Raw genomic sequence first — 17,399 nt, 5'->3', positions numbered from 1 at the left:
TTATCCCAGTAATTTGGAGAAAGTGTATTATGTGACTAGTAGAATATCGACTGGCTAGATTAGGCATAGGCAAACTCTGCCCTCCAGATGTTTTGAGACTACAGTTCCCATCATCCCTGACCACTGGTCCTGTTAGCTAGGGGTGATGGGAGTTGTAGTCCCAAAACATCTGGAGGGCCGAGTTTGCCTATGCCTGGGCTAGATGAAGGAAGAAAAATTCTAAATGTGACTTGAGCTAGCAGTAATTAGATCTGTCTTTGTATGTGCTCATTTTATCTCTAGAAAAAGAGAGGGGAGTTCTCATTTAATGAAGGGAGCACCCCCCATTTAATACCCCAGCACCCAATGGTTGTTGAATTTCTTTGGAGAGCTATATATGCACACTATGGGTCCTTTGTTTGCAGTTCTCTGCCCTTTACGTTTATCACATCCAAGATAATCAAGGCCATTTTAAGTGTATGCAATATTTAATAAAGGATAGCTAAAATGATATTTATTCATTTATTTATCATTGAACATGATTTATATAACAATCTCTGAGCTGCTTATAAAATATACATCAGAAAATGCCAATAAAATCAAATGTTAAAAATAAGTAGACAATTTTTTTTATCAAAAAGCAGCTAAAACCAGCAGTTTCAAAACAAATTCTCAGTAAAAGCACATGTCTGGATAGGCTTGTCGTAACAAAATGCTTTTTAGTAGATGTTGAAAACAATGCAACAAAGAAATCTGCCTAATGCGATCTCCGGCATTGAATGTGTTGGTCTCGTGTGGGGCACCAAGGAGAGCTTGGCTGTCTGGCTGGTGTACCGACCACCCAGCACATCTGCAGCCACCCTGTCAGATCTGCTGGAGGTGGTGGCGGGCTGGGCCTTGGAGTTCCCAAACCTACTGGTTTTGGGAGACTTCAACGTCCATGCCGATGCCGCTCCCTCCTCACAGGCTCTGGACCTAGTGACTTCCATGGCAACACTAGGGCTCTCCCAGTTTGTTTTGGGCCCCACTCATCAAGCAGGCCACACGCTGGATCTGATCTTTGGGGCTGGCATAGATGTGATCATGCTCCCCGCTGTGAAAGTGCCATGGTCTGATCACTACGCTTTAAAAGCCAAGATTGACTTCCCGCTACTCCCCGGCTCGGGTGGCGAACCTATTTGGGCTCGTCCGCGAAAACTGATGGATCCTGATAGATTCCGACAAGCCTTGCGGAACCCTGCTCCTCCTGGCGACTCATTAGATGACCTTGTTGAGGACTGGAATAACCGGCTCTTGGCAGCCATTGATGAGATCGCGCCTAAGCGCCCTCTGCGACCCCGTCGAAACCGGGCCCCTTGGTTTACTGAGGAGCTCCGGAAAATGAAGCGGGATCTCAGACGGCTAGAGCGAGTATGGCGACGGACTCGTGACGGAGCCTCAAGAACATCTTATAGGACGCTTATGAAAGCCTATGAGATGGCTATGAAAGCTGCTAAGAAATCTTACTTTGCAGCTTCCATTGCATCCGCTAGCTCTCGCCCGGCACAACTTTTTAGAATAATTAGGTCAATAACGTCCTTAGGAGGACAACCAAATTTAAGCACAAATTCGACCCACAGCTGTGAGGCATTCGCGAGCTTTTTTGCGGAGAAAGTCCTGTTGCTCCGCCGTGACCTCCCTGCCAATTTAGATACAGTGACTGAACTGGAGGCCCCTCGACTGACTTCAGGTCCAGTGTTGGACCATTTCGATCGGATACTCCCTACTGATGTGGATAGATTCCTCCAAGTTGGTAGGCCCACCACCTGCCTCCTTGATCCGTGCCCGTCTTGGCTGATTAGGGAGTGTCCAGATGTTGCGTGGACCCCCCTGGTTGAAATTATCAATTTGTCCATTGACACGGGGACATTCCCAGGGGAACTGAAGGAAGCAGTGGTGCGTCCACTCTTAAAGAAAACTTCATTAGATCCCTTAGACCTATCCAATTACCGTCCAGTTTCAAATCTTCCATACCTGGGTAAGGTAATTGAGAGAGCGGTTGCTGAACAGCTTGGTAGGTTTCTGGAGGAAACATCGGCATTAGATCCATTTCAGTCTGGTTTCCGTCCTGGTTTTGGGACGGAGACGGCTCTGGTTGCCCTAACAGATGATATCCGTAGACAACTGGATCGAGGCGGGTCAGGACTGCTGATCCTTTTAGATTTGTCAGCAGCCTTTGACATGGTCGATCATGATCTTCTGGACCATCGTCTTGCAGACGTGGGGATACAGGGCATAGCCCGTAACTGGTTGTGCTCTTTTATCTCTGGTCGGGGACAGAGGGTGGCACTAGGGAGGGAAATGTCGTCGCACCACTCCTTGGTGTGTGGAGTGCCGCAGGGCGCAATTCTCTCCCCGATACTTTTTAACATCTTTATGCGCTCCCTTGCCCAGATTATCTGGAGCTTTGGGCTGGGCTGTCACCAATATGCTGATGACACTCAGCTCTATCTGCTGATGGATGGCCACACCGACTCGGCCCCGAACGCACTGATGAGATGCTTGGAAGCTGTGGCTGGATGGTTTCGTGGGAGCCGATTGAAACTAAATCCTTCGAAGACAGAGGTCCTATGGCTGGGTCGGGATGGCATGGGGATGAGGGACCAACTCCCTTCTCTTGCGGGGACCCAATTAGTGCCATTGCCTTCCGTTAAGAGTTTGGGTGTAATCCTTGACGCCTCCCTTTCCATGGAGGCGCAAGTCACAGCAACAGCCAAGGCGACATTTTTCCACCTTCGCCGCATCAAGCAGTTGGTCCCTTACCTTTCCCGCCCCGACCTGGCCACAGTGATCCATGCGACAGTCATCTCCAGGCTTGACTACTGTAATTCGCTCTACGCGGGGCTGCCCTTGAAGCTGTCCCAGAAACTCCAGCGGGTACAGAATGCTGCAGCGAGGCTCCTCACGGGGTCTCTGCCATGGGAGCATATTCATCCAGTGCTTTTCCAGCTGCACTGGCTCCCGGTGGAGTACAGGGTCAGATTTAAGGTGCTGCTTTTGACCTTTAAAGCCCTTCACGGCCTAGGACCCTCGTACCTACGGGACCGCCTCGCCTGGTATGCCCCACGGAGAGCCTCAAGGTCCATAAATAACAACACCCTAGTGGTCCCAGAGCCAGGGCCTTTTCAGCACTGGCCCCAACTTGGTGGAACGCTCTGTCTCATGAGACCAGGGCCCTGCAGGATCTGATTTCTTTCCGCAGGGCCTGTAAGACAGAGTTGTTCCGCCTGGCCTTTGGATTGGAGCCAATTTGATTCCCTCCCCCCCCTTTTTTCTTTTTTCTTTTCCTTCTCCTGCAATGAGGCTTCATTTTAATATTTTAATGTTCCATTATTTTAATGTTGTATTTTATTTTTGTTTTTAAGTTGTAATCATTCATCTTGTTTTTATTATTGCTTGTAAGCCGCTCTGAGCCCGGCCTTGGCTGGGGAGGGCGGGGTATAAATAAAAAAATATTATTATTATTATTAATATTAATGGACTGAGAGCTCCAGACAGTAGGTGCCCACTGAAGGGTCAATTGCAAGTATGGCGTGAAGGCTTTGTGGCACTTGTAAAAAGTGCCAGGTCCACAGATTGAAGCAGATGAGTAGGCACATATGGGGTCAGGCAGTCGTTCAAGTAAACTGACTCCAACTGAATCCAGTAGCTATGTTATTGTTGTTTTAAAAAGGAGCATTAAAAAGAATGCTTGCAAATCTCTCATACAGCAACAGAGACACACAGCAAAGAAATAAGAGTTTTAAAACAAAACAAAGAGGATCTATAAAACAAAAATACATACCTGTAAATCCAGGACTGTCCCTGGAAAATGGGGATACTTGGAGGGTTTGCAAATAAGATCAGCATAATGATATGCAAGGAGCAGTGTGTTTGCCTATGAGTATATGAGAGATTTGCAATCATTTTCTTTTTAAGATTGCATTTAAAAAATATATAACAGAATAATCAATCATAACGCATAATATTATTTTTGCTATTTCTTGTTGTTTACATTCATATTTAAACTGGCCTTAGGCTCAAGAGCCGAGTCTTAAAGCACTTGAACCTATTGCAGATCTAGCATGCCTGAGCCCATTGATTTCAGTGGTTTAGGCATTCTGCAGTCTGTGCATCACATTAAGCTCCAATTGTTGATGTGCAAGGGGCTTTAAATAGGCTGAATTTTCTTTATATTTTTAATACTTTGCCTATTAATATTCAAACATTTTGTATTTGCAATTATCTTAACACCTCACGGTCTGTGGAAACCCATTCTCCTTTCTTTGTTTTCCCCCACCGCCCAAACCAAAAATGGGGGAGGGGGAATCCCCAGCTGAAATGCAAACACTTCAGGTCAGTTTTCCATTGATTTACCAAAGGACAAATAATGTCAGACAGTTCTTATACCAAAACAAAATTTCAATTTTGTTTACCTCTTCAGTAGTCCAGCTTGATGTCAGTTACCATTTAGCTAGGCCAATAGTATTGATATTTGATGTCAGTTCTTATTCATTACTGAGCCAAACGATTCAAGAATCAGATCTTTTAAATGTTTCTACGGATGGCAAAAATAAAGAAGGGGCAGCCTGCCTGCAGTTGACAGACAGAAGCAGAGAATAGAATAGAATATAAAACTGAAAAGGCACCAGAGGTTCTTATTTATGTATTCAGAGTATTCAGCGCTTTGCATAAACTCAAAGTCAGTCATTTGCAAAGGTTACTTAATAATTTTAAATATGTACAATTGTAGATGCAGAAAGGCTAATAGGGTCTTCCTTAGATGATTGATGCTATTACTTGCAGAGTGTAATTACAAAGTAAGGTTATAATGAAATACAGATATTAGCCTTGTTATTTAACACAAGACTAAGACTAGTACAGAAGGTGCTTTGAAAATGAAAAATTTAAAAATATTCACGTATGAAAGTATAACACAACAAAATTATGAATATGGGTGCCGCATTAAGCAATAAAATGTGTATTAAAAAGAGCCCTTCCTAGGGACTGCTTAAATAAATTTTATTCAGGATCAAGACATTGATTATATCAGTGGTTTTCAACCAGTGTGCCATGGCACCCTGGGGTGCCTTGAATGATGGTGAGGGGTGCCGTGGGCAACACTGGCCTCTGTCCCTCTTTCCTTCCTCCTCTGGTGCCCTCTTGCATCTCTACCTCTCAAAGGCTTGTGTGGTGGTTTGCTTATATCCTGCCTTTTCCTCTAAAGGGCTGAAGGTTGCAGTCATGGTACTCTCCCTCTTTATTTTATCCTCACAGCAACCCTCTAGAGTAGGTAAGGCTGTTGGGTGGTGTATGCACCGGATCCTCTTTGAGGAAGCCAGAGAAGAGGTTCCAGGGACAACACATGTTATGCAGAGAGGGGTGTACAGGTTTCTTGGAAGCTTTGGATACTCTTGGGGTGGTTGTGTGTTCTAGGAACCCTAGTTCCACCCTGGCTCATCCTAGTACTTTATGAAGCTGGAATTCTTCTCAGCATAAATAAAACTACCCACAATTATCTCTTGCATCCTGGTGGGTCACTGAGAAGAGTCTAGAGATACGGTGGACTGGTTCCCTGTCTTAAAGCATACTCAGTGAATAAGTACTAGGTACCTGCTCAATTTGGAATCAATCTGAAGTTCAAATTCACTTTGAATGTGTTTCATATTAACTAGGCTGCCTCTATCAGGCCATACTTTTGGTAAATACAGTAAAGCACAGTGGGATGGGAGTGGAGTCAGAGATTGGAAGTCTCTTGTTAAGCCTGTATAAATTTCCTTCTGACAGCCACCTGCAAGAGAAATCTGGGTTGAACTTCAAACAATTACAGGATTTAGTAGCAAATCTAGAATCTTTGTGAAGTTTTCAGCTAGTCAATTTATAAAATGAGCAAAGTAGCAGATATTTGAAGAAAACAGATATTACATATTGGGTTTCAAAGGATTGCTAGAAGCATCCCACCCATTATCTTATATTACTATCACTCATGAGAAGGGTTCAACTTGCCCTTCAGCACATTGAAAGAAAGCATGTATGGGCTGTATCAATTAGTCCTGCCTTTTGCTAACATGCCCAGTAACTGCACCCCTGGCTGCCTGAATATTCAAGGTTTCTATGTTCAAGTAGATGTACTTGTGCAGATCTCCATGCAAAGTGGGACTCTGACTGGACAAAGATCTCCTACCCTTGTGTGGAAAAGGTCTACTCACATACATGAGTAGACACACAGAGGCCCTGTACATGCCAGCCAAATGCACAGATGGCAGAAGGGCATTCAGTCCCATCACATGTGTTGCTTCAGCACATGTGGCATCATCTGAAACTTCCAAAGGAGGAGAAGGATTAGCGTCATGGAGTGGGAAATAAGCCCAAAAGGCATGTGTGAATTCACACCTACGGATGTTGGTCAGGAGCATAGGCGCCGACTCCATGGGGCTTGAGGGGGCTTGAGCCCCCTCAAAAATTTTTTGGGGGGGCTCAGCCCCCCCAATAATCTCGGGCGCCCTTGCCGCCGTCCCCCGCCTCCTCCCCACCTGCTCCCTCGCCAGCCAGCCGCGCGCCCTAGCCGGAGAGCCCCGGCCGTCCCCCGCGAGATTAGGGAATCCCCGGGGGCGGGGGCTTCTGCCTCTAGCCCCAGGTTTCCCGCATATCAGCTGTTCCGGAGCTGATTAATAGGCAGCAGCACGCTCTCCCCTATTCGCTCACGAGGGGGCGGCGCCACTTTATTTGCATATTCATGAGCTTATTTGGATATTCATGAGCTTATTTACATTTCACGAGCTTTCCTGGGCCCCCCCAATATTTTTTATAAGTCCGCGTCCCTGGTCAGGAGCATAGCTGTCAAGTGTCCCTTATTTGAAGGGACAATCCCTTATTCCAGCGCCATGTCCCGCTGCTGTCCCTTATTGATGGATGTCCCTTAAAGGTCCCTTAAATGATGTCCCTTAAATTTCAAAGGAAGCAGCTCCTCTCCCTCCCTCCCTGCTTGCCTGCCAGGGAGGAGGGAGTCTCCAACAGTGTTGCTTGGCTGTGTTGCTCACCCAATAAGAAGTCTAAGAACGACTGGGGGGTGGAGCTTGCATGCCTTGTGTGTGGCTAGTTAATGCAAGCTGAGAGGGTTTTTGAATGCTGGATGCCATTTTGTTGCACGTGCTGCTGCAAACTTTGCAGTGCAAAGCCAGGCCGGGGAGCCATCTTAAGTTGAGGCTGCATAGGCCTTGTGGTGCATGTGATACAGATTCTATTAAGTTGAACCTCTGGTTACAAAGTTGGTTGGACAGTGTTCTCGAAGCTACCAGCATGAGTTTGACCAGACTGCAGGAGGACAGGAAGACTGGAGTGCCTGGAACAGGTGAGGCTGCAGGTCCCTTATTTTGGCTGCTGGTCCCTTATTTTCAAGGCTGCTGGTCCCTTATTTTCAAATCTGTCAGTTGACAGCTATGGTCAGGAGCACACTTGAAGGTGCTTTTATGCTTGGGATATTTATGGAGTACCATCTGAGATACCATCACCCATGAGTCCTTTATGAATGCCACTACCAGGGCTTTGGAGTAAAGATAGCATCCAATTCACAACCATCTTAAGAAAGCTTTGGCAATTATCATTCCTCTCCTCATCTGACTGCACAACTCTTTGCAATTGAGAGGCACTGCTTTGATAGATAAAAAGAAAAATAAATTGATTAGACTAAGCTCCTTGGGAAAAAAAGTGTAGGAAAGAAAACTGCTGTATAAAGTGCAGTGTCAACTCTGTATAGCAATAACTCTGCAGGGTGTGCAGTGATCTTGAGCTCTGTATGTAAATTTATGCAAAGAACTTTTGCAAGCCTAGCATGTACTCTTCTTTTCAAACACCACAAGAAACGTCTTAGTCCTTGATTTGGTAAAAGGCAGAAATATTTCCTCTGTTTCACACAGCAAGGAGGGATCATGTGGAGTGATTTTAAACAAACAAGAAGAGAATAATCTACCATTGTTTGACAATTTCAAGTGCTAGAAACATTTCAAGGGAAGGGTAAGATTCATGTTTTCACTAAGAATATTTCTCTCTCTCTCTCTCTCTCTCTATACCGTATTTTTCGCCCTATAAGACACACTTTTTCCCCTCCAAAAATGAAGGGGAAATGTGTGTGCGTCTTATGGGGCGAATGCAGACTCCTTGGCTTCAGCGATAGCAACACGAAGCCTCCGAAGCCTGCACTCCGGAGGCTTCGCGTTGCTTCTGCTGAAGCCAGGAGAGTCTGCTGTTTGAGGCTAGCTTTGGGGGAAAGCAGCGCTTCCCCCATCGCCAGCCCCAGAGGATGGGGGCAGCAGGAAGGCGCGCGACGCCTTGCCGCTACTCTCCAACCCGGGTTTGAGGCTGGCGGTGGGGAAAGCAGCGCTTCCCCCATCGCCAGCCCCAGAGGATGGGGGACAGCAGGAAGGCGCGCGACGCCTTGCCGCTACTCTCCAACCCGGGTTTGAGGCTGGCGGTGGGGAAAGCAGCGCTTCCCCCATCGCCAGCCCCAGAGGATGGGGGCAGCAGGAAGGCGCGCGACGCCTTGCCGCTACTCTCCAACCCGGGTTTGAGGCTGGCGGTGGGGAAAGCAGCGCTTCCCCCATCGCCAGCCCCAGAGGATGGGGGCAGCAGGAAGGCGCGCGACGCCTTGCCGCTACTCTCCAACCCGGGTTTGAGGCTGGCGGTGGGGAAAGCAGCGCTTCCCCCATCGCCAGCCCCAGAGGATGGGGGACAGCAGGAAGGTGCGCGACGCCTTCCCGCTATTCTCCAACCCTCCTTTGGGCTTTTGCGGGAGATGGGGGAATTCCCCCACCTCCCGCAAAAGCAGGCAAAAGCCGTGCACTCTTTAAAGGGGCTCCGCGGCTTCTGCTGGCTTTTCTACGAGGGGGGGGATTCCCCCACATCCTAGAAAAGCCCGCAGGAGCCGCGCACCCTTTAAAGAGCAAGCGGCTCTTGGGGGCTTTTCCCCAAGGAGGGAGAAGGGACTGACTGGCTGAGTCAGTCCCTTCTCCCTCCTGCTGGCTTTTGGGGGAGATGGGGGAATTCCCCCACCTACCGCAAAAGCCGTGCGCTCTTTAAGGGGGCTCCGCGGCTTTTCTAGGAGGTGGGGGAATTCCCCCACCTCCTAGAAAAGCCCGCAGGAGCCGCACACCCTTTAAAGAGCGCGCCGCTCTTGGGGGCTTTTCCCCGAGTAGGGAGAAGGGACTGACTGGCCATTATCAGTCCCTTCTCCCTCCTGGTCGAAAAGCCCGCAGGAGTCACGTGGGGCTCCTGTGGGCTTTTGCGGGAGGTGGGAGAATTCCGCCACCTCCTGCAAAAGCAGGGAGAAGGTCTTGGAGTAGCGCACAGGCTGCGTGCAGCCTGTCCGCTGCTCCCAGAGCTGCGGGGGGGGGGAATAATATTTCTTTCCTTGATCCCCCCCCCCGAAAACTAGGTGCGTCCTATGGGCCGGTGCGTCCTATAGGGCGAAAAATACGATACACACACACACACACACACACACACACATATATATATAGGGTTCTCTGAATAAAAACCTGACCTGCAAACTTTATAAGATAATTTGTGGGTGAGATCAAACCCTGACCAGGATAAGATTTTGGAGTTTGTGGTGCATGTTTCATATTTGAGGTGAACGTATCAAAGTCACAAGACTCTGTTTCTGAACCCAGGAATACAAGTTTCAATAAAATCACTAATAATTATGGGCAGTATTTTATTAACAAGAATCTCGACTTGCACAACAGGACTTTCCTGCCCTCTCCTCCCCAAACTCCTCCAGAGGCTTGGGGAAACCTCTAGAACAGACTTAGGGGGCACACAGGGTGGAGAGGGTAAGAACATTGCTTTTCACAAACAGAAATCCATGCACTTCAGCACTTCAACTTAGCTCATTTGTTGCTTGTTCTGCAAGATTATTCAGTCACTGCCTGAGTCCAGAGGTCTTGTGGGGATGCACATGCTGTTGCTGCCTGCCTCCTTCCAGCTTCCCATGTGTTCAGGGCAAATGTCTGCAGTGGTAACCCTACTCTCCTTATGTCGATTCTGCACTTGATTTAAAGCCAGGAACCCTGTGCTGAACATGTGAGAAGGCAGAAGAAGATATCCAACTATACAGTATGCTAAAGCCCCAACCCTGCAGCCTCTTTGTACTGGCAGTGCCCCTTCATGCAGGTGCTGGAGGGATGAGCTGCTGGTCCTTTCTGGTCAGCTTCCTCGGTTCTTCATGCCACTGCCAAGAGATGCCCAAAGCCCTCGTTTATCTTGTCTGAAGCTAATAAGATTCACCTAGTAGCATGAGTGAGCAGTAATTGTTCTGCGCCTAAATTTATGAGGGGAGGGGGGCTCAGCAAGGGCGCCATGCATTTTATAAACAGCCACACTATTATGTCCTCATTACAGAGTTGCATATCAATCTGGGTGGTTGTTTCCTTGCACACATGAAAGGGAAAACTTGTGACGGCTGTCAAGGCTGTGTTTTTGAAAGGAAGCAGCAGCTTTTGTTTCATTCCTTTGTGGACTGCAGTATCCGCAGCTGAAGCAACAAGAGCATAAATGTGAGGTGATCAGTTTTTCCACTAGCAAAGGCTGTGGTTAAGCCACACTGAAATGTCAGTCATGCCCTGTAAGCTCCTACTCTTTGTGAGGACAGGACAGGTTATGAGATACCTTTCAGAAGTAAACATGCCAACAAGAGAGCAATGCTTGCAAAATTTCTCCGCATCCAAGTTTCTCCTTGAATTTTGGGCTTCTGAATAACTTGCTATTGATTGATTGCTCAGCAGTGCTGCTTTAAAGTCCACCTTTCTTCTGTTTTTTATTTCCAGACTTCATTGGGCCTGCTGCAGGGGGGCATCTTTTCACAGTTTTTATTTGATGACCTCCCCTTCCCCCTCAGAGTGTGTACTAGCACACATGTATGTCAAAGCAAAAAATGATTCCTGCTATGATTGTGTGACTGCCCTGACATAGCTTTGAACAGGGTTTCAATCAGTGTGTCCCTGTGCTTGTGTACATTAGTAACATGCAATGAGAAAGAAGATATTAACTTCAATCTGTGGCAAACTACACACCCACCTATTATAAATTAATTTTAGAAATTCTCCAAATTAAAAATTTGCTCAGAGGAATGGAAAGCAGGTAACAGGCACAAACTTTGAATTTGATTTCTAGTTACCCAAAGCATTTGTTAAATAGAAGTGTCTGCGGAGGATAGACTGTCTACCGGGGATATGGTCTGACATGACTTATTTTTCAGAAATCCATGCTGCCTATTGGTGATCACAGCATTCCTTTCTAGGTGCTCACAGACTGTTTGCTTCATGATCTGCTCCAGAATCTTCCCTGTTATTGATGTCAGACTGACTGGGCGATAATTATTTGGGTCCTCTCTTTTCCCCTTTTTGAAAATAGGGACAACATTTGCCCTCCTCCAGTCTGCCGGGACTTCGCCTGTTCTCCAGGAATTCTCAAAGATGACTGCCAGTGGTTCACCTGGCTGGAATCTTAAATATACTAACTAGGGAGTACATTCCATTGAACATAAGAAGCATATACAGTGGTGCCTCGCAAGACGAAATTAATTCGTTCCGCAAGTCTCTTCGTCTTGCGGTTTTTTCGTCTTGCGATGCACGGTTTCCCATAGGAATGCATTGAAAATCAATTAATGTGTTCCTAGGGAAACCGCCTTCAGACCAGGTCCGGGGACATACTGTCCCCGGACCTCTTCTGAAGGCTGGGGGGGGGACAAGGGCTTTTCTTCCCACCCCCAGCATTTTAAAAAACCCTGGGACAGCGGAGGACTTCTCCGCTGTCCGGGGCGATCTTAAAATGCTGGCGGGCAGCATTTTAAAATCGCCCCGGACAGCGGAGGACTTCTCCGCTGTCCGGGGCGATTTAAAAGCCCCTGGGAAGGCAGGCAGGGGGGACAAAGACTTTCGCCCCCCGCCCGCCTTCAGAAGGTGTTCCCGCCCCCCGCCCCGCTTCGGAACAGCTTTCCGAAGTGGGGCGGCTGGGGCAGGTGTCCCCGCCCCCCCTCCCCACTTCGGAACAGCTTTCCGAAGTGGGGCGGCTGGGGCAGGTGTCCCCGCCCCCCCCTTCGGAACAGCGTTTTAAAATGCTGGGGGTCGGCAGCGCTTCGCTCCCGACCCCCAGCATTTTAAAACCTTCCCGGGACACGGGGAGATTTTAAAATGCTGGGGGTCGGCAGCGCTTCGCTCCCGACCCCCAGCATTTTAAAATCTCCCCGGGACAGAGACTTCTCTGCTGTCCCTTGGAGATTTTAAAATGCTGGGGGTCGGCAGCGAACGCTTCGCTCCCGCCCGCCAGCATTTTAAGATCGCCCGGGGCAGGCGGGGGGGAAGGCAGGCAGGGGGGAAGGCAGGCGGGGGGGGAGCAAAGACTTTTGCCCCCCGCCGGCTTTCAGAAGAGGTCCTCTTCTGAAGGCCGGCTGTGGGCGAAAGTCTTTGCTCCCGACCGCCAGCATTTCCCTATGGGCTTTCGTCTTGCGATGCAAGCCCATAGGGAAATTCGTCTTGCGAAGCGCCTCCAAAACAGAAAACCCTTTCGTCTTGCGGGTTTTCCGTCTTGCGAGGCATTCGTCTTGCGGGGTACCACTGTATAGGGTTGTTCTGCATATGGATCAGCTACTGAACTATTTATTAGTGGTTATATGCCTAAAGTATATCAGTCTACTTGGTGCATTTGATGAAATAAGTAGTTACTTCCATGAGTTCATGCCAGATGAACCAGTTCCTGTCTATGATTGGACAGACCAGTTATATTACCAGTGGCAAACCTGACCAAAGGTCGAGCTTGCCATTATTTTAATTATTCCTTAAAAGAAAATGATAATGAAAGGATAATTTTACTAAGAAGAGATTTGCAACATTTGCCTCACCAACTCAGTGATTCATCTGTTATTTGCTCTTTGACCATATAAAATAGCAGAATTGATATTTCTATTATGCAGAGCGTGTAACCCAGAAGAAGGATAATTCTGGAGAACATTACTCTTAGGTTACTGGGGTCTGAGCAGGAGCTTTTTGCCTTGTATTTAATTTCGTTCTTCCACAACATACAAGAAAATCACACAGCTCACTGCTTCAGCGCTCCATTATGCTGTTGTGTAAAACTAATTTTACTATCTGGCATACAGCATCAATAGAAGACAGCAGAGAGAAGGGCAGTGAGCCTTACTAAATAATAGTACTTATGGAGATGAAAATGTAGAAGGCTTCAACAAGGTTGCTAGATTCTGATTTCAACATTTTGTGGAAGGAAAAAAACCATACTGTTGCCAGAGGCAGAAGGCCATTTCTTATCAGTACCTGAAGATGCCAATCCAGTAAATTACCAAGTTTCTTGTTTAGAACAAAATGTAGCATTAAAGGTTCTTCCTTTTTAACACTATTTATTTTGTAGCCTTTTATTCTAGCTCACTGAAAAGTTTTCACCTTGTTTCATGTCCAAGTTCATTGTTTTAAGGAAGCTGTAGCATAGATTTATGAGGGGACAAGTCAGATGGCAAATCATGGAAGCAGCAGTAGGACTAAGGGAACACAAAGCTACCATTGTTGCAAACCAAAATAATTTCCCAGCCAAGGCTAAAACCTGCTTGGGAGCAAGGGTCTACTTGGGAGTATGAAGATGGGATAGAACAGAGAATGGGTGTAGTTTGAAGGACCTCCTATAAGATTCAGCAGGGCAAGGCTATGAAGATATAATATTCTCAGCTTCTCAGAGAGTCAGAGGAAGCACAGAGATAATGTTGAGAGAATCCACCCTCTCACTTTCTGCTTTGGCCTTGGGCAACCAGCTATGGTAGCCATGAAAGAGAATCTTAAGAATCAAACCGAAATGTTTGTGCAAAAGGCACATTGTCCACTGCAATCCTGCATATCTTCATATCAATGTAACATAATATAGATGTATTCTTGTTGGTTTATGTCAAATGCCTCCAAATTGATCTCCAGTTAACATTTTTGTGCAGATAACTTTTCCCCCCATTTCAACTCCAAATACAGATTTTTGGTTTTTCTGTGAAATATATTTTTTGTATTACATATGGAATATGCCTTTCCTAAAGCAGATCCTTAAGGTAAAGGAGAGGGTCATGAAAAAATGTTAGTTACTAATATGGCTTCCTTTGTTTTACAATTAACGTTGTATTACAATGGCTTCCAGAATTAACGTTTTCCTCATCTTTCCCAGGGTGATACCATTGTTTCCTGTGACTCTTACGGAGTGTTGAAACTGTGGGACATTCGGAGAGGCGTACCAATGGTGTCAATTGACGCAGGCCCACATCCTGGCAACCAAGTGGCCTTTGACCCATCTGGTAAGATGCTCCATGAAACTGGAGATTTGACTGTTTTTCTTTTCCTGATTTATTTTTCTTTCAAAATAATTTGATGCTGAAAAAGAATTAACTTAGCTCCACTAGTTTCTGTTTCTTTCACATATTACCCATGTACCTCAGCCGAGTTCATACATTTCAGTTTTTTCAGAGATCACACCATCATTTAAATGCATGAAACTTAAATCTCAAATTAGCCTTCACTGAACACTCACCTTTCATGTCAGCCATTGCCTAATAATGGCTCGGATTGTTCATGCATCAAAATGAGGTGGTGCAGTACACTATACCACTTAGGCTACAAGTTGGAGATACTACTTATGAAGACCACCATAAAATGTTTTTAAAATTGTGTTTATTTAAGAAAACGTATAACAAAATTCCTGCAAATAGACAATATCAGGAGGAAAGGTTTTAGGCCAGCCTTCTCCCTATATTTCCCTTTCTATTTATAGGGGGCTTTCAGTGTAGACAAACATTTTAAAATCAAGTCCTGTACCTATAGTCTAAAGTGGTGCAGTCTATTTCACCACCCCAGTCTGTGGCATGCATAGAAGAGACCTGAGAGGTGAGCAAAAAAAGTAATATGTCTGAAAGATACTTGCTATTATTTAAATTAGTGGTGTTAAAAGTTGCTTAAACCTAAACAGAAAACAAAAAGCTTTTATTTACGGGTTTTTTATATACTTTTCCTCTTTTCTGCCATTAAAATACTTATACAAGTATTCATAAGCCACGACTGATAAGTACTATTACTCTTACAGCTGACTTTGTACCATAATAGATGGTCTGCAACTCACAAGGAAATGAAATATATGTAGAGCACAACCACTTTTGCATCCTCAGCTATTTATAACAATATGTCACCTGCACTGTGAATGACTTTCCTTTTATTTTAAAAAGTAGCCAAGGTACAAATAGAATAAATGTATTTTATGTGGGACATTAATCTTCATTCCACAAGCTAAGTAATTGCTCAGCATAAAACACAGGCACACACCCCAGACAGGAATGCACATATGCTTTAGTTTGTGTTTTTTCCAAATACATAGTGGATTTAGAGTAATAAAATAGGGACCATTGGTACTTTTTGCGATTTCTAAGACTCCCCACCCCCCACGTAAATGTATGCTTAAACTCAGGGTGCAGAAATTCATCACATAGGAATGTATGCGCACTGACCTGTCTTTGGGAATATCAGTCGTTTTTATCAAACCCTCTTTGTGTGTCTCTCAGAATGCCTCTGATCTTGTCCAAGCAGGAATCTGCAAGTTCAGCTAGAAATATTTTAGGGCAAAATTCATGTGCAAGAAAGGCTGCTGCATATGAAAATGCTTGGGGTATTATTATTATTATTATTATTATTATTATTATTATTATTTATACCCCGCCCTCCCCAGCCAAGGCCGGGCTCAGAGCGGCTTACAAGCAATAATAAAAACAAGTTTTTATTGATTACAACTTAAAAACAAAATTAAAATACAACATTAAAATATTGAAACATTAATTACTGGCACCTTTGGCAATAGTTCTCATTCCTAGCCTGTATTCATCCTACCGTTCTTGAAAACAGGTGATAGATGGTGTTAGAGTTGACAGCACAAGCTATCTTGATACGCCTTAAAGAAAATGTTCTCAGAACCCTTTTGCACACGTGAACCACATTTGTCAAAGTAGAGATAAGTGTGCTTTCCAAAACTCTCATTGGATTAGTCTAGAAATTACTCAGGTTTGGGGGTAATACTTCCAAGCCAGACCAAAGAGATGGGAACAATAATCTACTTATGTGGGACAGTAAAAGACACTGTACATGCAAAATATGCGGAGTGAGGTATCAATAGGCAGCAAGTTCCAAAGTGTAGGTGCTGCCACACTAAATGATTGAATTTCTACAAATGCTGAATGGATATTATGCAGCACTAGCTGTAGTGCCAATTCTGCCAATCAAAGCGGTTGAGTGGGCACATCATGTGCAGTAAGGCAGTCTGAATTTTACTAATGTACCTCTTTATTCCAATCCTATTCAATGTAATGTAATGACATTCTGTGACACTGAACAGGGTCAGAACAAAGAAGCATGGGGTCAAAAATCAAGGCGGGAATAGAAGCCAATCTCCTGTGTTTTTTTCACAAGGGGGTGGGCTTTCCTTGCCCAGCCCTCTATATTCCAGGCCAACTCATTGTAGGGACATTATATTAAATGGGATCAAATTAAGAAGCTGGTATGAATTTCCACAGCCAAGAACCCTGTGCACTGGCAGCTCTGGCAACTTGCTGGATATTTGGCTGCCAAAGTCCTCATTATTCCTGGCTGATGATACTTTGCTGTCCTAGCTGTGAAGAGTATTTTGTCTTGGCCATGTGTTTCTTCCTCAGCTTGGTTTAATTTCAGCAAATATTTCTGGGGTGTGTAACAGTTTGAGGTACATTTTTTTTAATCCAAGAGCCAGTCTTTGAACCTTGCTAAGAATGAAAACTAAAACCTCACCCTAGCTAGTATATATCTCCTATCCACATCTACCAACTGCTCACTTCTGAAAGACTATTTTGAGCCAAGTGGGGAACTTTCCAGTAGGGAAAAAAAATCTTGTAAGATCTAGATAATTTATATAGGTAGAACAATCCTATAATTTGGATAAAATCCAGAACTGTTACTACAGTAAAAAGCCAAAGAAGGAATGGCAAGCTTTAGTCAATGACCAAGAATGAAGTTCAGTTTAAAACAATGCAGTCATAACTCCCAAGCAATGGGGAGAAATATTACAGCAGGTTTGTTAATATTCTTTGAACATAATCTTCGTTTTCAAATTAGGTTCTGGGAAAACATATCTGCCTGCTACACACTTGTTACCACTTGCCCTTGTCTATGTTATGTATCACTGCTACACATCTACATGTATTAGGACAAACTCAGCCCTCCAGTTGTATTGGGACTACAACTCCCATCATCCCTGACCACTGGTCCTGTTAGCTAGGGATGATGGGAGTTGTAGTCCCAAGACATCTGGAGGGCCGAGTTTGCCTATGCCTGCATCAGGGTCTTTTGAGA

General features: G+C 45.4%; 1 protein-coding gene across 3 annotated transcripts in view; it reads left to right on the top strand.

Annotated features, from left to right (window-relative positions):
• SPAG16 (sperm associated antigen 16) overlaps positions 1–17,399 on the top strand; it is a 448,643-nt gene that overhangs the window by 312,010 nt on the left and 119,234 nt on the right. For all 3 annotated transcript variants that reach the window (XM_082228123.1, XM_082228122.1, XM_082228124.1), the window contains one exon: positions 14,206–14,332. In XM_082228123.1, the coding sequence (XP_082084249.1) occupies positions 14,206–14,332 (127 nt within the window). The remainder of the gene's footprint in view (positions 1–14,205; positions 14,333–17,399) is intronic.

Source organism: Podarcis vaucheri (genome assembly GCF_965113315.1).
Source record: "Podarcis vaucheri genome assembly, chromosome: 1".
In the NCBI taxonomy this organism is placed as follows: Eukaryota; Metazoa; Chordata; class Lepidosauria; order Squamata; family Lacertidae; genus Podarcis; species Podarcis vaucheri.
This window is presented reverse-complemented; position numbering and strand designations above follow the sequence as displayed.